The sequence below is a fragment of the Cuculus canorus genome, chromosome 5, assembly GCF_017976375.1.
Source record: "Cuculus canorus isolate bCucCan1 chromosome 5, bCucCan1.pri, whole genome shotgun sequence".
Taxonomy (NCBI): domain Eukaryota; kingdom Metazoa; phylum Chordata; class Aves; order Cuculiformes; family Cuculidae; genus Cuculus; species Cuculus canorus.
In genome coordinates this window covers 8,812,572-8,832,792 of record NC_071405.1, presented here as the reverse complement: position 1 = coordinate 8,832,792, position 20,221 = coordinate 8,812,572, and the positions used below count along the sequence as shown (strand labels likewise).

The window sequence follows — 20,221 nt, the reverse complement described above, 5'->3', positions numbered from 1 at the left end:
ACAAACTTCCAGACCTGATATACCTTGTCATACAGTTAATCAGCTATATGGATCGACCACATGATACACTGCCAGCTTAGCCTGACCGTTAGACTGTGCTGCCCCTTTTGATTCCAATTGGTATGTAGCAAATGAGACTTTCCTATCTTCGCTCTTCATGCTTTAGCAGTTCAGGGAGACAGTTATCCTGAGAGTTACAGAGAAACACAAGTCCCGTGCTCCCTTTGCAGTTCTGTAAAACTCAGCACTTGTTAGCATTCAGGTTTTCCTTAATCTGCACATCAGAAGGAGATGAAACTGGGAAAATAAAAATCTGTGCCTGGTGTTTAACAGTCTCCTCTTGTTATTTGTGAAACTAAATGCTCTAGGTGAGGGTTCAGACTGTGCTGTAAGATTAAATCTATAGGGAGTTTCGCTGGGTGCTGTCCTAAATGCTCTCTGTTCTTTCCCCATAGCTGGGGTTGCCATTTCTGTGGCAGTGAGACAAATCTTCTGTGCAGGGAGAATTTTGCTTTACACCAAAGTAGTCACAAGGTGGAGCTCAAGAAGTCCATGTGACTTTGTTTGGGCTAATAAACAGAATAAAAGTATTCATGGTTTACGCGTGTATTCATACCTGGTGAGCTGTGAGCAGAGGTTGACTTCTTTGTATACTGTAAAAGCAGAGGCTCTAGAAATGTGTGCTAATACTGGTACAGTTCCTGAAAATGCAGATACCTCACTGCTGGTGTGGGGATGAACAGCCTTCCATCGAATTTCCAGCAGTGGAGAAAGCCAGCAGCCCAGCTATGGGAAAGAAAAATATTTTGAAATTTGGGTCTCACTGAACTGGGCTTTGAGGAGTGTCTTAAAATCAGGTAGAAACCTAAAAGATTTTGTTGAAATCTGCTTGGATTCTAGATCTCACCAGCACTTTGCATACTGCAGAAATTATGCAGTCTTCCTCCCTCTGATGTTAGATAGGGGACTTGGATTTCCACACTCATTGTCTTATTTTTCTGGGAAGTGAGGATGGAGAGAGGCAAGCTTGCCTCTTGGATCAGCTGGGCAATGGGGTTATGACTTAAAATGCCCAGGGTCAGGAACCAGCGCTGACATCTAGACCTGCTGTTTGTGAATAGGGAAGGTCTTGTTGGGGATTTGACGGTTGGAGGACGCCTGGGATTAAGTGATCATGAGATGATAGGGTTTTCAGTTCTAGGTGGGATTAAGAAGGGGGTTAGCAAAGCAGTCACATTAAACTTCCAGAGGGCAGACTTTGGCCTGTTCAGAAGGTTGATTAGCAAAGTCCCGTGGGAAACAGTCCTTCAGGGCAAGGGAGCCCATGAGGGTTGGGCGCTCTTGAAAAATGAAATCCTATCAGCTCAAGAGCAGGCCATCCCTGTGTTCCGGAAAAGGAGCCGGCGGGGGGAAAAGCCAGCTTGGTGGAGCAGGGTGATCTCAAGATGCGTCAATAAGAAAAAGAAGCTCTATGTGCTCTGGAGGAAAGGACAGGCATCTTGGGTGGACTACAGGGACGAAGTGAGATCGTGCAGGGAAAAAATCAGGAGGGCCAAGGCCCAACTAGAATTAAAACTCGCTAAGTCTGTGAAAGACAACAAAAAGTCTTTCTACAAGTACATTAACAGGAAAAGGAGGACGAGGGAGAATATCCAGTCTCTAGTGGATGCAGAAGGAATAACAGTGACAGGGGATAAGGACAAGGCTGAGGTACTTAATGCCTTCTTCGCCTCAGTCTTTAATAGCAAAGAAAGTTGTTCCTTCTGTTTACAAATCCAAGAGTTAGAGGGGCAGATTGAGGCTCCCGTGATCCAAGAGGAGGCGGTTAGAGACTTGCTTGCCCAGCTAGACGACCACAAGTCTATGGGGCCGGATGGGATCCACCCAAGAGTATTGAAGGAACTGGCGGATGTCCTTTCCAAACCCCTATCCATCATCTTCCAGAGGTCCTGGCTGACTGGGGAAGTTCCACTAGACTGGAGGCTGGCTGATGTTGTGCCCATATACAAGAAGGGTTGCAGAGAGGATCCGGGGAACTACAGGCCTGTCAGTCTCACCTCAGTGCCAGGGAAAGTCATGGAACAGGTAATCTTGAGTGCTATCATGAAGCACACGCAAGAGAACCGGGTGATCAGGCCCAGTCAGCATGGGTTTACAAAAGGCAGATCTTGCCAAACTAACCTGATCACCTTCTATGACAAAATCACTCAACTACTGGATGTGGGAAAGGCTGTGGATGTAGTCTTCTTGGACTTCAGTAAAGCCTTTGACACAGTTTCTCACAGCATTCTGCTTCAGAAACTGTCAGCCTCTGGCCTGGACAGGCGCACACTCTCCTGGGTTGAAAACTGGTTGGATGGCCGGGCCCAGAGAGTGGTGGTCAATGGAGTTAACTCCAGCTGGAGGCCAGTCACAAGTGGAGTTCCTCAGGGCTCAGTACTGGGTCCAGCTCTGTTCAATGTCTTTATCAATGACCTGGATGAAGGCATTGAGTGCACCCTCAGCAAGTTTGCAGATGACACTAAGCTGGGAGGAAGTGTCGACCTGCTGGAGGGTAGGGAGGCTCTGCAAAGGGATCTGAACAGGCTGGACTGCTGGGCCGAGACCAATGGGATGAGGTTTAACAAGACCAAATGCCGGGTCCTGCACTTGGGGCACAACAACCCTATGCAGCGCTACAGACTGGGGGAAGAATGGCTGGAGAGCTGCACAGAAGAGAAGGACCTGGGGGTGCTGGTTGACAGCCGACTGAACATGAGCCAGCAGTGTGCCCAGGTGGCCAAGAAGGCCAATGGCATCTTGGCTTGTATCAGAAATGGGGTCACCAGCAGGTCCAGGGAGGTTATTCTCCCTCTGTACTCGGCACTGGTGAGGCCGCACCTCGAATACTGTGTTCAGTTCTGGGCCCCTCACCACAAGAAGGATGTTGAGGCTCTGGAGCGTGTCCAGAGAAGAGCAACAAAGCTGGTGAGGGGGCTGGAGAACAAGTCTTATGAGGAGCGGCTGAGAGAGCTGGGGTTGTTTAGCCTTGAGAAGAGGAGGCTGAGGGGAGACCTTATTACTCTCTACAACTACCTGAAAGGAGGTTGTGGAGAGGAGGGAGCTGGCCTCTTCTCCCAAGTGACAGGGGACAGGACTAGAGGGAATGGCCTGAAGCTCCGTCAGGGGAGGTTCAGGTTGGATATCAGAAAAAAATTCTTCACAGTAAGAGTCATTGGGTACTGGAACAGGCTGCCCAGGGAGGTGGTCGAGTCGCCTTCCCTGGAGGTGTTTAAGGAACGGGTGGATGAAGTACTTAGGGACATGGTTTAGGGAGTGTTAGGAACGGTTGGACTCGATGATCCAATGGGTCCTTTCCAACCTTGTGATTCTGTGATTCTGTGATCTCAGTCAGATGATGACCAGAGATGATGACCCCAGCAGTGCTGGGGTTGGACAGTCACACCTAACAGCTATACAGGGTGGTGGTACCAACATGCTTTCTGTTCTGGTGGCCATACAATACGTCTAAATAGGTCCTAAATGCTGAGGTTGGTGGGCTGTCTACTTGTGTACACCTCGGAGGCAAAAGTTTGATTGTTATGTAGACTGATAATTTAATTTCCTCCACAGAAACTGGTTTCAAGATCTACTTTGAGACATCAGGGAAAAGGCAGCCTGAAAGACAGCAACAACTTTAGTGAAAGTTCAGCAAGCAAACTTGGGATCAAAGACTTAACCTTCCTTCGTGTATTGGGAAAGGGCAGTTTTGGAAAGGTAAGAGTTATTTGTGGCTCTTTTGGGGAAAACCACGTGCCTTATTTAAGAAGCTCCCAAAGTAGATGACGTTATTCCATAATGCGGCACATACCAGTGGGGTATACTTTGTGTGACAAGGTTGGTTACAGACAGCAAGGATGAAAGGGAAGAGAAAACAAGCTGACGGCAAAGTGGAGAGTTGGTCATCACAAAAAAAAAAAGGTTAGTAACCAAAGGAACAGCTGCATGCCAGGGCCCATACCAGAAATTGCAAGTGTGTGCATTAGCGCTCGTTTGGGCAGCATTTCTTGGAGCATGTAAAGACTTTTCCTTTAAAGGAAATACATCAGTGGTTTCAAATGCAGTGAGATGGGGTTTTGTTTCTCTGCTTTGCCACAAAAACCAATGTGAAACTGTGCATTTGAATTTGATAACTGAGGAGGGAAGGGGGTTAGGTGACACTGCTCAGGGTCACCCCTGATGAGCTTTGACCATCTAGCCCCACATCAGAGGCTGGAGCGAAATATGTGGGCGTTTCTCTCTGGAGAAGCCTGCTGCAGACAGCGGTGTAGGTGTCATTGATTGTACACTGATGGCCATGCTCACAGGCTGACTCAGTTGCATCCACAAGCCTGGTCATGAGAAAATTCTAGTGTGAGAACATGCGAGAGGTTCCATGTTGCTCATAGAAACTGAGGGCTCAGCCCTTGCAATTCACCCTCCTGTTTGGTTTAGGTGATGCTTGCCAAGATGAAAGAGAGTGGGCAGCTCTATGCGGTGAAGGTGTTGAAGAAAGACGTCATTCTCCAAGATGATGATGTTGAATGCACCATGACCGAGAAACGCATCCTTTCCTTAGCAAGGAACCACCCATTCCTCACCAAACTCTACTGTTGCTTCCAGACTCCTGTAAGTATAGCCTAGGCAGGGGACAGCCTTCCTCTTGAAGCTGGCTGGCATGTTCAAGACAGAAGCACTCTCCTGTGTTGTTGTTCCTTGGCCCATTATAAATGTCCACATTAGACCCAAGAGAAGCCTCTCTGCTCAAGGGTGAACAGAGCACTGTGCTGTATTCTATCTCTAACATCTGCCAGGCATTTGGCAAACAAAATCTTGGCTTGTTCTGAGGTCTCCCCTCAGCGTGCTCCTCTCCAGGCTAAACAGTCCCATTTCCCTCAGCTGCACCTCATAATGCCTTCCCCTGAGCTCCTGAAGCAGTCCAGTACAAAACTTAACTATGGTTGACTTTGCAGTATTGGGCTCAATGATCTTAAAGGTCATTCTCAACATAAACAATTTTATGATTCTGTGACATGCAGTTTCTATTTCTGCTTCTGTAGATAAGTCAAATGATAGCATTGCTGTCACCTGTGGTTGGAGTACCTCAATGGAGCACAGCACACACGCTGCCTGTTCAGCTTAGAGCCTCCTTCGGTGTGTGTCCATAGGTGGGAACTTGTTGTTGATGGGGGTGGTGGAGGGAGGAGCGGCTGTGATGGAGGCAGTGGCCACAGCTGTGTTCCAGCAAGGTGAGTTTGGGGGTCCCTGAGCTCAGCTCTTGTTAGGACTAAAGCATTTTCTGCAGTGTAGCTCTTCCAAGCTGCCTGGACTCCTTTCCAGTTGCTTTCTGTCCATTGCTAAGTGGCAATAGAGCTTCTTTTCCTCTTCCAGGAGGCAGGAGAAACTTGCCCTTTTAATTGCGGCTTCACTCCTCCTACATAAACCCAAAATACTAAGGAAAAAAATTGGGGTGGGGGGCAGACCAATGTATCCTGCCGCCCACCCATTTCTCTTCTCACTGGGGTGATGCAACAGCCAGCTCTGGAGTTTGAGTTGTGCTCATTTTGGGTGGAGCCCTTGGGTACACACTCACATAATAGAAATGAAGTGGTTCAAGTTTGTTTTTAAATACCCACCGTACATGTTTCACAGAACAGCTGTGCTGTATAGCAGAAACAAAACTCAAACCCCACTGTTGTCACTAGTAACCAAGGAAACTTCTCTTTTATTTCATAAAATGAAGACACAGGGCCCAAATTGGAACAGCTTTCCTGAAGTTCTCGTATAAGATATCAGAAGTGCTCAATACTAATGTGTGCTTTTTGAGGTCAGATGCAGGATAGCAGTGGGTTTTGCCACTCCTTTCTATGCTCTTTGCTATGGCTTTGCTTACTGAAGTACAGTGTAGATATGAAAATAGCAAGTGTGCCCCCGGGCTGTGTAGAGTATTTCCCATGAACTTTGGGAAGATTTAAAGTCACCGTGCTAGTACCATCTGTCATGTTCAAAAAATGAATACAATCTGCTGTAGGTGCATACAAGGTCTTCTGGGATGATGAAGTAATTGCAGAGTCTTGCGAAGGGGAGAAAAAGGGAAGAACTCGGCCTGTTTAGACTGGCAAATTGAAAGCAAAAAGAGGATCTGATGGATATCTGCAGATGTCGAACACAGAGGACAGAAACAAAGCTATGAAGATGTTGCCTAAGATTAAATGAGTCTAAACTGGCCACAGGTACAGTTAGACTGGAAATGAAAAGGTTGCTAAACCATAGAGCAGCCTGGAACAGGATTTTCTGGACCAGTTTGCTGTCAGAGGAGTGGAGGGAAGAACCCCTCAGCCCTTGCTGCCCTGAATGCAGAGCTGGTCAGTCTCTGGAAGGGCACCAGAGGAGTGGTGCTTGTCGTAGCAGGACCCTGCTATTTCCAGTCTTTCCCAGGTTAATCTTGTATTTGAATCCCACTTTGCTTCATTTTCTATATTGCCAATAACAGAAAGCCTCTTCCCTCCGATAATAGAACCAGAAAGGGAAGCATTTACAAAACAAAAAGTAGATTTCAGGCTAATGTGGTTCATCTTATCTTTTGCCCATGTTCTAACACTGTGATACCCACTTCAATCCAGAATAACCAGATTTAAATTGCTTATAAAAGCATCATTAAATCCCTTTGCAGTACTACAGAAATGATTGCAACAGAAGGATATTCATTGGACAGAGGAGAGCATTGGAATTCCTGGAGGGCTTATAAGACCAGGCTAATGCAGCACTTCAGATTTCTGCTCATTCTTTACATGGAATTGAGTTATCCCCTCCATTAACATGAACTTGGCAGAAAAGAATACATATATATGTAAAAATAAGAGTAACCACTTACTCAAAATGTCAGCCTGCCGCCCTATTTAAAAATGCTACTTCTATTTGAGCTGGAGGCAAGGTTACCCAAAACAATACCTAGTTTCACTTGTGGTTACATGGAAACCACATCACGTCTATCACACTTACAGCCCAAATTCTGAAAATATGTTATTAACAGTTCATATTATAAAAAACAAAGCGTGACTCCAGTCTGCTGTGGAGATCCTGAGTAAATCATGACCTACCTGGCATGCCTTTAGGAATTTTTCAAGAACTCGCCGTTTTGAGGCTTCATACCATTTGTAAAAGAAAAGTTAAGAGCCTGATCCCATAAGATGCATCATGACAGGCTGGGACTAACTGGCAGGGTAGGAGCCCATCTGGAAGGTACCTGAGGTTCACGGTAGGTGCCAAGTTCAGTATGAGCCAGCAGTGCAGTCTCATTACACATAAATTATATGCTGGGCTGCTCTAGGAGCTATGGGGAAGTCATTATCCCCTCTCCTTGGCACTGGTGAAGCTGCATCTAGAATAGGGGTGCCCAGTTATGATCCTGGCCTCCAAGTCCAAGAGGAAATTGTGAAAACTGGAAAAGAAGGACCTTGGAAGCATCTGAAATGCTGCACCAGTGCTCAAAGGGTGCTAAAAGGATTTGAGGGTTTTGCTGGATCTAGAGCCACTGGAATTCAGACTGTTGTATAATATTTCACCCAAACCAGCAAACTCTGACTTACACAGCCCAGGGCTGATTTAAACAGCCTGGGACAGGTCTGTGCTGCACGGTGCGATGTCATGTAGTGCTAATAAACCATCATTAGCTCAGCTGGCACAAATACCAGAAACAGCAACATGCTGCCTAAGTTCATCTATGTTGCTGCTACTTCTGCTCAACTCTTTTAGAGCTAGCTGAGTTTTTTCTGTCCTTACTTTAGCTGCTGATGGTTTTCAGAAAGGTTTTCTGTTCTCCTGTGCTGCCTCTGTGCTCAGTGTGGTCCTAATTTAGTCTCATCTGCAGCATAAGTGAAGCTCTTGTTGCCCGGGGTGGGCTGAGGCTGCCTGACCTCAGAACAGCTTCTTTGCTCTGTCACAGAGGAATATTGCAGCCACTAGATGGTAGGAGCTGCAAGGGCTGTCTCTGCCTGGTATAAGTCACAGTTTTCAAAGCCTAAAGGGGAAAAATCAGCTGCACAGCAAGCTGGCATGGGCTGGATATGGCCCTGTGCATGCCCAGCGCTGGGCTGGGCAATTTTGGACTTGCACCTCCAGATTCCTTTCCTGTGAAAAGCATGGCAGGAGTCCTGCTGCTACCTTGCAGGGGGGCAGTTTAAGTCCTACTCCAGCTTCATCTGTGTGAGGTCTTTGTTGGTCACCACATCTTTGGTTTTTTTAATTATTTTTTTTTAATTGAAAGCCTTGCTTTGAGAACTTTCCACCTCACCTAAACCATTTACCTCTGCTTTTTCTAGGCCTTAGAATCATCCTTTAGTGTCAAAGAGGATTATGCTCCTGCTGCAGTAATCTGTGAGTTGCTGACAGGTGCTGAGGCTGTCCTGCATCTATTCATGGATCCTGCGTTAGGGGTCATAAGCACCAAAAAGTGCTTGTTTCTGTTTACCTGAAACTGGTGTCATCCAACACCTCAACAATACTGTCCTAGAACCGGTGAAAGAGGCTATGTGTATAAATAGATAAGTCAGTCATTTAATCCTGGGGAATGTGGATCCGGGAATGTTCTAATTAAAATGAGTTTGCAGTAGGTAGGTCCTGCCTTCTTTGGGGTTTAGGAACCATCCTTCCTGCATAGGTGGTTTGCTTTTGAATCCTTTTATCTCCACTTGTATGCATAAGAATGAAAAGGGCTGGGGGAGATCAGCTTCCCATGCAAAGAGTGTCAGATACCTTCTGGGCTTTAGGTTTATTCCCCTTATCCCTTTCCTCATGACCACAGGGTGCTTCCAGGGGACTGTCCCATAGGCAGTGCTGTTTTCAGCGCTGTCCCTGCTAGCCTGATCGTTAAATGGATTTGCTTTCTGTGTGACTCTGCTGACAGTTGCTGAGGCACAGAGCCTGGCCATGTTGTTCCAAAAATAGTGAGACATGAGAACTTGGCAGAAGGACATGATTTTCTATAATGAGCGTCCTTCCGAGATAATAGCTAGCAGGGGTGCTATTGAAGCCAGTAGGGACTCCAGGGCAGCATAATCATTGAACTGGTCCTATTTTACAAGGGCAGCCTGCTGTCCGGCACGCAGCTCTCCATCCCCTTTACAAGCTGCAGGCTGATGTCATGCTCCTCAGCATGGAAGGGGAAGGTTTCTCCACACCTCTGCTGGCTCTTGGGGCACTCAGGTAGTTCTCTCAGGGTCAGTGTGGGCATCATGTCATTGATCACCCAAGTGTTTAGAGAGAGATGAGCCTGTATTTCACCTCCTAAAAGTGTTAGAGCTAACCCAGAACCTTTGATGGAGGCATAATTTTCAAATGAGGGCCCACCAGCCAAATTGGTGGGACTGAGCAGTGGCAGTTGGCTGGCTGCTCACCCATCCATTGGTCCCTGGATGCCACAAGAGTGGTTTAGGTGCCTTTGTATGTCTAGTGGAGTCCCTGAGTCGTGGTCCCTCCAGGGGATCTCCAGCATCAGCCTGGTTGTCCGCCAGCCACTCCACTGTCAGCAAATGCACAGAGCACAGGGCAGCCCTGGGGCCGAGCCTGGCATGGGCATGCTGGAGGTGAGGAAGGCTGGAAAGGCAAAGGCAGCCTTCCTGAGGCTCTGGTTAGATGAACAAGTATCCTGACACAGGCCTTGGAGCCTGCTGGTGGGCGGTAAGGAAGTGGTGAGGCCTCTTTGATGTTCTTGTTGAAAAGCACTGAGAGGGAGCCCTTGGGGAGCAGCAAGGATAGCTTTGATCATCTCCCAGGCTGTAAACCCCCACCCTTCCCTCTCTGGCATGTCGGGGAAGCACGATGCCATACGTGCATACACCCAACAGCCAAGCACTCTTCTTGCATGCTTTTCTGCAAACACTGAGACTTTTTCCCTGTTCTTGAGCATTGAGACCTTTTCTAACTCCAAGCCACTGTGCTGGAAAATGAGCATACACTTCAGTTTTGTTGCTGCCAGTCAAGATCAAGTGAAGATTTTGAGGGAGGCATCCTGTTTCTAACGCTGACACTTTCAAAAAAGCTTGGTGCAGCTTATCATGCCCTCTGGCTATGAACACAGCTATCCCACTGGGGGGCTGCTGCAGAGTCCTGCTGAAGTCAAGCTTGAAGGAGCTTGAGTTGTACTTTGCCTGGTGTCCTGGGGCAGCAAGTTAGGTGTTTGGGGGGCTTGTTAGACAGGGAGGTACAGGGGAATGTCCTCTCTCCAGTGTGGCTTCTGCAGGTGTGTGTGTGCTGCCCTCACACTGGCTTTGTGACCACAGGAGAGGCAGTTGGTTTCTGCCTTCCTCTGGCTCCTGTCCTGCCTAGCAGCAAATAAAGGCAAATTGGTCAAAGCTGTGTCTTTCTGTGGTTTTACAGTGTTCATATCTACCAAAACCCTGACATCTTTGCTGGCATGCTGGCAAACCAGATATGTGAGCCTTCCAAAGCCCAGTCTGAAAGGCTTGGCTTCCCTAACGTGCACAGTAACAGCTTGTGGAGGTTTCTTCATTGCAGGAACGTACTGGGTCAGGGTTTTTATTTTTGTAGGTGGAGTGGTTTTTCTTGCAGAAGATGAAACAAGTTCAGACTGACATTTCTGATTTTATCTGTGACCTGTGCTGTGTGTCCACGCTGGGGCTGCACTCTGAGGTGATGTGAGTTGAAGTGAAAATATGAAATGAAGGGTTAGCTGCCATCATCACGTTGTAGCCTCTGAGTGTATCTTTCCCACTCCTTGTTGCTGAGGGACTTGTTTTTTTATGAAACTGAGAAAATGCCTGTCTCCATCTGCAGTGAGTAGTGAGAGAGGTTGTAACTGTTAGACAAAATTATCAAGCTTAGTGCGAGGGTGGCTGAAAAAGGTGCTGTTGCCTAAGGCTCACCCCAGTCTGTGAAACTATATTTCTTTGGACTTAAAATTGAGGAAGTTGTGGCATGAAAAGGGGTCAAAGTGGAGCCAGGTCACCTCAGCAAGCAGGTGCTGTGGTATTGAGGAGCACAGGGAAAAGAAAAGGCAATCAAAGCTCAGAGAAGAACTAGATGAGGTGCAGTCCAGTGATTGCTGTAGGTTTAAGTCTTTGAATATGTATTGCTTGTCAGGTGATGTTTAAGGTGAGTATCATTGCACAAAGCCCTTGTATCAAGCCATTCCCAAGTGGCTTTTGGGTGTTTCGGCACTCTTAATTTTTCTGAAGAATTTTGGCCAAGCTTGTAGAAGACTCTAGCCTTCCCCAGCACAGTCCGAGGACAGCAGACATTGCAGAGTTCACTGTTTATAAAGGTAGTCCAGACCTGTCTTAAGTTGGTCACTGTAAACTGGAAACAGCAGTTCCTGTCGCTTTTTCTGAATTGAAGGCTGTAAAAAGAGTGTGATCTTTACCCACCTGCTCTCTTCTGATAAATGATGATGATCCAGCAGCCAGCTGAGGGGTACAGATGCTGTATAAGTCTTTGATTAACAAGTGATGTCTATAGCTTGATTCATTCTAGGTACTTATTTCTCAATTTATTCCCCTCTCAGTTCAGCCAGCCCTTTCATTTTTGATCTTACAAAGGGAAAGGATCTTTCTAGGTCATTCTAAAAGGTCTGGAGGGGTGGATTTAATTTTATTTCTTTTTTCAACTTGTTTTGAATGTTTTGGGTATTCTGTTTTAATGGTGGCCAAACTGGCTTTAAAAAAAAAAAAAATGGGATTACACAGACACTTTTTTTGTATGTGATTTAAACTAGTTAACCTAGTACCTGAGATTTTTTTTTCCTAGTTGGGGTTTTTGTTTTGTTTCTAATGGAACAGATACAAGTGAAAAAAAAGTGATAGAAAACATCCTTTTGCGTGTATATTGAGTAAAAGTTTCTGGTCATAAGATGAGCTAATCATGTAATCTTGCCATGAATTAGACTGTCTTAACAGGAAGGGATGAGGAAGAAGGATGCGCCTATAGTTTACTCGCATATCCCAAAGGATGCATTGTTCCAGAGAAATGACTGAATTTGTGTTCCAAAAACTGTCCAGCCTATGAACTTGACATTAAGAAAACAGGGGCAGAAAATTGGGGGGTGTGGTTAGATTCGTGATTTATTTTCTTTTTCTGGGAAACCCACAGCTCCAATCAGCTCACTCTGGGTTGCGGTTGTCGTTGTTCGGCTCTTCTGGAATGAGCTCAGGGTTAATACTGTGCTGCGTGCGCATGCGCGCGGGAGGCAGCCTTTACCCCGAGGGACCTGCTGAGTTTATTTATGCAAATGGAAAGAGCCAATTTGTTATTCTCTAGGCGATGTTTATGTGCCTCGCTGCTGTGGTGTGGCGAAGCCTACGTTGTGCCTGTTATCAGCAGCGTCACAGGGCGCAGTTGTAAGTGATAACCAGTGGAAACTGCCCTGTTCCTGTAGCTGTGACAATGACGCCGGTAGCTCTTTGTTAAAGGAGCTAAAAATGAGCCCGGAGTGAGGAAGTGACCTGTGCTTCTCAGAAACACACTCAGAGCCCGAAGGAGATGTGGCAGATGCCTTACGCCCTTCCTGAGTTTGTTGAATATTCACCTGCACCTCCTCCTAGCTAAAACCCACCCTAAAACCAGCAAAACAAAGAAATCTTCCCTTTCTCAGCCTTTCAGATGGGGCAGTGTGCACAGCGATCTCCCCAGTCCTTGATAGCCCCAGGGCTGCACGTGCCGTCTGTGGCACGCTCCCTTGCTTGATTGCTCCTAGGCAGAAGTGCTTCCTGAGGCTGGCGCATGCTTCTGCAAGTCACTGAAGCAGAGAGGTAAAACAGCTACCAGAGCACCAAAAATCGGCTAGCAGATGGCTGTAAAACCTGCCGCCTTTCTGCCGCCGCCCTGTTCATCTGGGAGTCTTGGGCTGTGGCGGTGAGTGGAGCAGTGGCAGGTGCCGTGGCAGTCACTGCCGCGACTGTGATCAAGAAGCATCACTAATGTGTGCAAATGCTGAACAAGTGTAGTGCAGCATTTCTTCTCCTCTGCTTAGTGTAGTTATTTTGATTTGAAATCAAAGGACCACATCTTTGCCTGCCGTAAGTCGTTGTCTTGCTCCATTGTAGTCAGGAGACTCCAGCTTTGACATCATCCAGAAATCTGGGGCTCAGATCATTGCATCTGCTCCAGGTCTTGTGCACAATTGTGTGTGCAAAGGTTGTTTTGGCAATTCCCGGTTAGTAAGCCCATTCTGATGACACCTGCGATCCTTTCTGGTTTTGAAACACTGCTATATATAACCCACCCTGAGCAGCCTACCCTCCAGTAATCCTCATAGGTGAGAGCAGCACGCAGCTCGTCAAGATGCAGCGCTGCCTCATCAAAGGGTTGGGTATGGAGGAGATGTGTGTCAGCACGGAGCAGAGCCTGAGTGTCCTTGGTGATTGTCTTACTCCTATGAAGATAAATGCTGAGAAAATCAACTGTTCATTATTCCTCCTCCGAGTCCTGTGCTTTAGCATGACTTGACCCAGATACGGGTGGCCACTCTTGCTGCTGGGGGAGTTGGACATGTGGCTTTCCGAAGCCTGGTACTGAGACAGCATGGTTTATTTGCACGCTCCCAGCAAGACCTGAGGCAGATTGCTTTGTGTGGGAGTTGTGGACCACGAAGGGAGAGTAGGAACATTGGGAGCACTGGGGGAGCCTGCCAACTCTTGTAATTATCTTGTAATAGTTTGCTTGCAAGCTCCCTAAGCCCTGCTACTCTTTTTGGAAACAATGAACTTGTGCTGGGAAGCAGTGACACAGCTGTCTCTGTGTGGAGATAATTTTGAAAGCCTGCCTTCTGCTCTGCAAAGCATAAATTGGCAAAACAGTGAGAAATGACTGTTTCCTTGGGGAAACCCTTTGGCTTCAGTGAGCTCTGGCTGAGCCCAAAGCTGATTTTCTAAGGAGTTATGTGCATAAATTATTTCCATAAAAATGAAATGCAAACTTAGTGAAATTCCCGAGCCAGGCTGATTTTTTTTTTTCTTTTTTGATGCATGTGTAGGAGAATTGGACCGTTGCTTTAAATGAAATTTAATCAGGTCTCCATATCCTCCAGATTCTGTAAGCTAAAGAAGGGGCTCGGGTGAAATTACCGCTCGGATGTGTCCTTGATGGGGTGACTCAACCCCTTGTCCTGCAGAGGAATCAGTGCGGGCAGAAGCAGTGGCTGGGAGAGCTCTGTGGCAATAGAGATGTCCAAGCCTATTCCAGGTGGCTCTGGAGGTTGGAGAGAAGACCACCTAGGGGTTTTCCAGTGGGTCTCTTGAACCTCCACCAATGAATCATAGAATGGTTTTGAGTTGGAAGGGGCCTTAAAGATCATCTAGTTCCAGCCCCCCTGCCATGGGCAGGGACATCCCACTGGCTCAGGCTGCCCAAGGCCCCATCCAACCTGGTCTTGAACACCTCCAGGGATGGGGCAGCCACAGCTTCCCTGGCCAACCTGTACCAGTGCCTTACTGCTCTTATGGTGAAGAAATTCTTACTTATGGTGAAGAAATTCTTACTTATGTCTAGGATTCTTCCAATGACTCTCTTGAGAGAAGTTCCCTGTGGCCTCCAGACTGCCCTTGGCACAGAACCTCTTGTAGGGTGGCAGATAGAGGAGACAGCTTTGCTATTATCTTCTTTGATGTCTGCATGTAGGATACACTTGTCTTTCCTCATCTTCACCCTCTATGCTGCCTGAACCAGGGCAGTGGTGCTGTTCTGTCCGATTTACTTAGCATGAAAGATCTGTGATCAGAGATAAGCCTCTCACCCTCGCTGTCCTCAGAGGTCTTTGGTCTTGTGTGGGTTGTATGTGGATATCACCTATGACTCTTAACTGGAAGGAAGTGGAAGTTAGCCATTGCACTGGCTGTTTTGGGGCAAGGGAAAAGATAAGATGCTCTTTTAATAAAATTTGTATTATTTTTTTCCCCCTGTGATGATGAAGAGGAAAAGTATCAAGGTATAGAAAAGCTTTCTAGCAGAGCCGGTGACAACAAAGGGCTAAAGTCATGTTTGAGTTGGATTTCAGTGGGTACTGGTGTTTGTAAGGGGCAGTAACCAGTATGTGGATTGTCCCACCCAGTGGCTTTTGTAAGCAAGGATTCTATTCAAGCCCCACCAACACTCTGCTAAGGCAACGAACAAATACAAAAAAACTCTTATCAAACACTGTCTTCAGGACACTGCATGTGCTTCCAGCAGCCCTTGCATTGCTAGCAGGCGAACAAATACAGATGGCAAACTGAAATTTAAACAAATAAAAACCGCTTGAAACAGCTCTCTTGCTCTGATATTGGCAGGGCTAATCTCCAGATGTAGGCCAGCCTTGAAAAGAGCCTGCCTGGTCCCATGGACTTTGTTTCCTCCAAATGTTTCTTTAAATTACAGTAACAATTACTGTGAGACTTTATTCATCTCTGTGCCAGTGCAGAAATGGTGCAATGTGATTTCCTCATGGGGCTGCTGCTGCTGCAAAGGCTTTTACGTCACTGTTTCCTGTTGACACAAATGCTCTTTTGTTACTTTTGCCAACGTCAAATAGAGATAGCATATCAGAGGAGACTTCTCGGCAATGCAAAACAGAAAAATAGAAATGCAAGGATTTCAGCATTAAGCCTTGTCAAAAAGTACTCCAGCTTTCAACTCCTCCTAATTCCTGCAAGTAGACCCCAAGAAAGTAGGCACATAACTCTAAGTCAGGTCAAACTTGCAAATATTGGAACTATCTCATGGTTTAAGATTTCCTGGCCCCTATTAAAGGTTTTTATTGTCTCACTCTACCTGCTGCAAACTGCCTTTTTTTAAAAATACCATTGTTCAGTTCATTTCTCAGTGATTCCGGGGAGAGTGGTTGGTATTTACAGTTTGGCAAGCTGATGGCCTTGCTTAAGAGTAGATATGGAATGCTTGACTGGTCCCCAAAGGATCATCATTAGTGCTGATTTTTCTAACATTGTTGCCAGTTATGAAACAGGCCAGTGTACAAATGCTGTATTATAAAGAAGTTATAATACTCATCCTACCCTTTTCTTCAGCCACCTCATGGTGATTTTTAAGTGTTAGAAAACTGGACAGACAATTATTTGGACCTCTTTTTAAAGAAAGAAAAAAAAAAAAAAGTTTTGTTAGGCCCAAATGGGAAAATTTCAGTTATTAAGTACTCCATATTTATACTTGACCTGAGAAATTGAGACCGTGAGTGGAGGTGAGATGTTAGCTTGTGAGCACCATGTAACCACCTGCAATGATACTCCCTCAGGTTTGCGGTTAATCTGAAACGAACTATTTGTAACAAAAAGATGCTAATTCCATGTCAACAGTGATGTGGATTTTAAAACTGTCTGTGTCTGTGCCCGCTGGAATGTTTGAGAAATAAGAGGTAGTATCTTCCTTTAAGCATCATAGTACAGACAAATAGATCTAGATGGGCTGTGGTGTTTTGCCAGCATAGGAGAAGCAGGATCTGTATGTTTTAAGATAGGAAGAGTTATTTTTGTTTCCCTGAAGCTCACCTTTAAGGAAAGAATAGAAAATGTATGCATGTTCACCTTACTGTGTGCATGTTTATACAGGCATGTGTATCACATAAATACACACACACATCCCTCGTCAGGTTGCTGGTAAATTAAATTACTTCCTGTTGGAGATCTGGCAAGAGGGATTTCTTTTTTAAATATGGGCTTGAAGAGATGCCTGAACAAGCTGGGCTTGATGAGCATGTGACATGAGGAGAGATCAGTGAGGAAGGAGGCGGGAAAGAGTAACAAGGAGATGTAAAAGCTGGCCCGACTGGCAAGGCAGAGGTGATACCTGTGCTGCAGCTGGAGGAAGGGTTGCTGAACAGGTAGGCACAGCATAGCCACGCTCAGTTTAACCAACTGTAATGAAGATGAGGTATGAGAGATCTGATGTGCGCCAAGGTTGATGGTGGGTTTGCATGATTTGTGCTGCTCTGGCTCAGGATGCTGCCATAGATGAGCCAGCCTGAGTTTCTTTCAGCAGCCCTATAATAAAGGCAAAGTCAAACAATGAAGTATTGATGTTTATAAGGGCTGGAGAGAACCCTTAACACGTGGCGTAGGCATTACACGCAGTAGTATTGTGAGATTTCTGGGAACACATCTATTTTGGCTTCTGGAAGGAGCTCAGAAGGAGCTGTTGGGCAGAGCCCAGGATGGTGACGAGGAGCAAGCTGTCCTCATCTGTCACGAGCCATTTGCTTTCCTGCCCATGTCCAGAAAGGAATGAAACGATTCCTGGTTGCCTTTCTTCTGCTGTGTGCATCTGAAGATGTTAATACCAGTAGTCGTTTCAAGCTGGCTGGCTGCCAGAAAGTCGAGCATAACAATGCTTATCCTCTTAAACTTAGAGATGGTTTAAAACAATCTTGTGGATGATTAACATCAGACCTGGGTAAGGGCTTGTGGGGAAAGAAGGGCAAATAGGGCCATTAAAAGGCTGACTGGTGTCAACTGAATTGTATACCTCTTTTTTTTCCAGACTGCTTATTCCTGGTATTTAGAGTAAAACTCAGACAATTAATACTGAATGTCCTGAAACAATCACTAGGGGAAATTTCTGAACCAGACTGCAACAATTCCAGGGTTTAGCTTTGTGATAAATCACTGTGTGTCCTTCCTGTCACGATTAAGCTAGCACTCCTTTCGCGTGCACAAAATCCATATCCCAACTATTGAGCATGCAGCTTAAGCAAGTGCCTCCCTATGTGTGAAAACCAGAACAAAGCCAAAAGAGAAACCTCAGAGACCAGCAACCGTGGTTAATGAGCTGCACTTTATTGAAGAAGTTGCTTTTCTGCTCAGCAGAAACTTTAATACTTTGTTCTTATCAGTTCCTTCATCACTGAGAGATCTCTGCAGGTTAATCAGAGCTATGAGGAAGGCTGAAATCTGAGGGCCTGAAAAGCAGTTTTGAGGCAATTGTATGGCAAAAAACTCTTATTCTGGAAAACAACACACGTACCTCATAAATAGTGTCGATATATCTCACGAGACAACATTGTCATTGCTGTTCCTGAGACCTTGTGCTGTTGTGGTGAAGCAGCAGTCTGGTTATGCACATGATCTTATGGAGCATCACTCTGCAGAGATCTGAGGGGTTTAGTAGGGAGCAAGTGGCTTTTTACAGATATCTTTTGTGCCCACTCGTCCCAGAGAGTGCTGTTGAAGGGCTATCATCCTCTGCTGATTCAAGCTAAGGAGAGTTCAGGGAAGCCCAAGGGGAGCTGGTTAGTGATGAGCACACACCTACTGATATACCTAATCCATACGTGAACAGGAATTCATTTCCTTACTGGGGGCAAGATTTTTGGGAGGAGTGCAGGACAAGTAAGTATTAACAGATCTTCCTGGTGTTGACCCAACTTTTTTTGAAAAAATCAGTATTTTTTTATTTTCTCCAACATCTCATGGGTGCTTAATCTGTTTTTGTTTAGGACTTTATAGTTTTACTTAGAATTTTCTAAGCCTGACAGAGGATATGATTAATGCTGTTCATATCTGTTGTGTTTGCGTGTGTGAAGGATCGCCTGTTCTTTGTGATGGAGTTCGTAAATGGCGGGGACTTGATGTTCCATATTCAGAAGTCACGTCGCTTCGATGAAGATCGGGCCCGGTTCTATGCTGCAGAAATTATTTCAGCTCTTATGTTTCTTCATGAAAGAGGAATCATTTATCGGTGAGCTCTGCATTCATTCATTCATTCATTCATTCATTCATTCCCTTTGTCTCAACCCCATGGCTGAGATGATAGCTTAAGATTTCTGCTTGAATAAATAACTGTTACTTGTTGTCCACTGGAAGCAAGTTGTCAGCTGGGATAACAGTACCTCCACTTTCCCCCTACACCTTGGTCAACGTGCACCAGCTTCCAGGAAGGAGTGAAATTTCTGGCTGCAGTATTGACTACAGGGAGAGTCTATGACATGTGTGTGAACACGTAGAAAACCAGGTTTTCCTGTGAGGGACATGAGCTACCTTTTGCACTGGTGTCAATTGACATTGCTCTGCAGATGTAGCTGGTTCGTATCAACCCCAGAACTGTCCCTTGTCTGCACCTCAAGGTGCCTGCTTGGCTGCTGGGTGTTAGCTGCTGACTGACAGATGCCTCTGTTGTGCTGCTCTGGAGAGCACATGTCAAGCTGATGACAAAGGGAGAGGCATTCAGTGAAACCTTCCTAGATTTTCTGGGAGGTAAACAGAAGGAGCTGTTGCTTTTGACACTGTGTACATTGTTGTTTAAAGGCTAATATGTACTTGTTACACCCAAACCTCATTGTTTCCCTTTATAGGCTACTGACCTGTGTTCACACCTTATCTATTTGATGTACCCATGCAGTGCCTCTCTGCTCAGCCACTGAAAATCTTTCCATTCCTGTCATGATCCTACAGTAGGAGTTTTTCCTTCCTGTCCATATCTGGCATCTTTTGCTTTACAATAGGATCAGAGCATCATTGTCTCACTGCGTCAGCCTCTGCCCCTAGGTCTCGAGGCAGGTCTCAGGAAGCCGTTTCGCATACGCAGCACTCTTTTTTATTGTTCCTCTGTACTTAGGGGGGGAAGTCTGGTTATATTTGTTCCCTTTTGGACTCCCAAAATTCTCCACTATCAACTGAAGTATCAAGGCGTGAACCAGGCTGCTAGCATGGATCAGACAGCTGGTCTGCTTTGCACAGGCCTCTCTAACCAAGACGACAATTTGACCAGCATCTTCCCATGTAAACAAGGGGCAGAGCAAGACCTGTTCTGGGGTGAAACAGGACATCTGGAGCCGGAAGATGTCAGCACTGAGACAGTCTGGTTATACAGGAAGGTTTCTTTTCTGGTATGCTTTGCAGAACACCTCTGGCATTCTCTTGCCCAGAGCACTGGAAAGGAGGAACAGTCAGTTGTTTTCTTTGGAATACTGTTACCTGGGTTCCAGCAGCAAAGCACGCATATTTGGGTACGGTCTGCAACAGCCCTGCTCGGTTCTGCTTGTTGCATGCCTGCACTGCAAAGAATAATGTCAAGTCTCTTTTTTTCTTCTTGGTCCACTTGCAAAGCTGGAACCCACATCTGGGTCCAGGATGGGACCGGTTCCAGTCTCAGTCAGGCTCTGTTAGTACCATTTCAGATTGTGGGTTGGGCCAAATGCTATTTGGTTTGGGGCTTTGCATAGTTTAACTCAGGCAGTGTACTCCTGGTTTATTAGTGCTTCATCCCC

General features: G+C 46.1%; 1 protein-coding gene across 1 annotated transcript in view; it reads left to right on the top strand.

Annotated features, from left to right (window-relative positions):
- PRKCH (protein kinase C eta) overlaps positions 1-20,221 on the top strand; it is a 130,535-nt gene that overhangs the window by 60,345 nt on the left and 49,969 nt on the right. Inside the window, exons 8-10 of the mRNA XM_009564404.2 lie at positions 3,613-3,756; positions 4,474-4,647; positions 18,539-18,693. Coding sequence (XP_009562699.2) covers positions 3,613-3,756; positions 4,474-4,647; positions 18,539-18,693 — 473 coding nt within the window. The remainder of the gene's footprint in view (positions 1-3,612; positions 3,757-4,473; positions 4,648-18,538; positions 18,694-20,221) is intronic.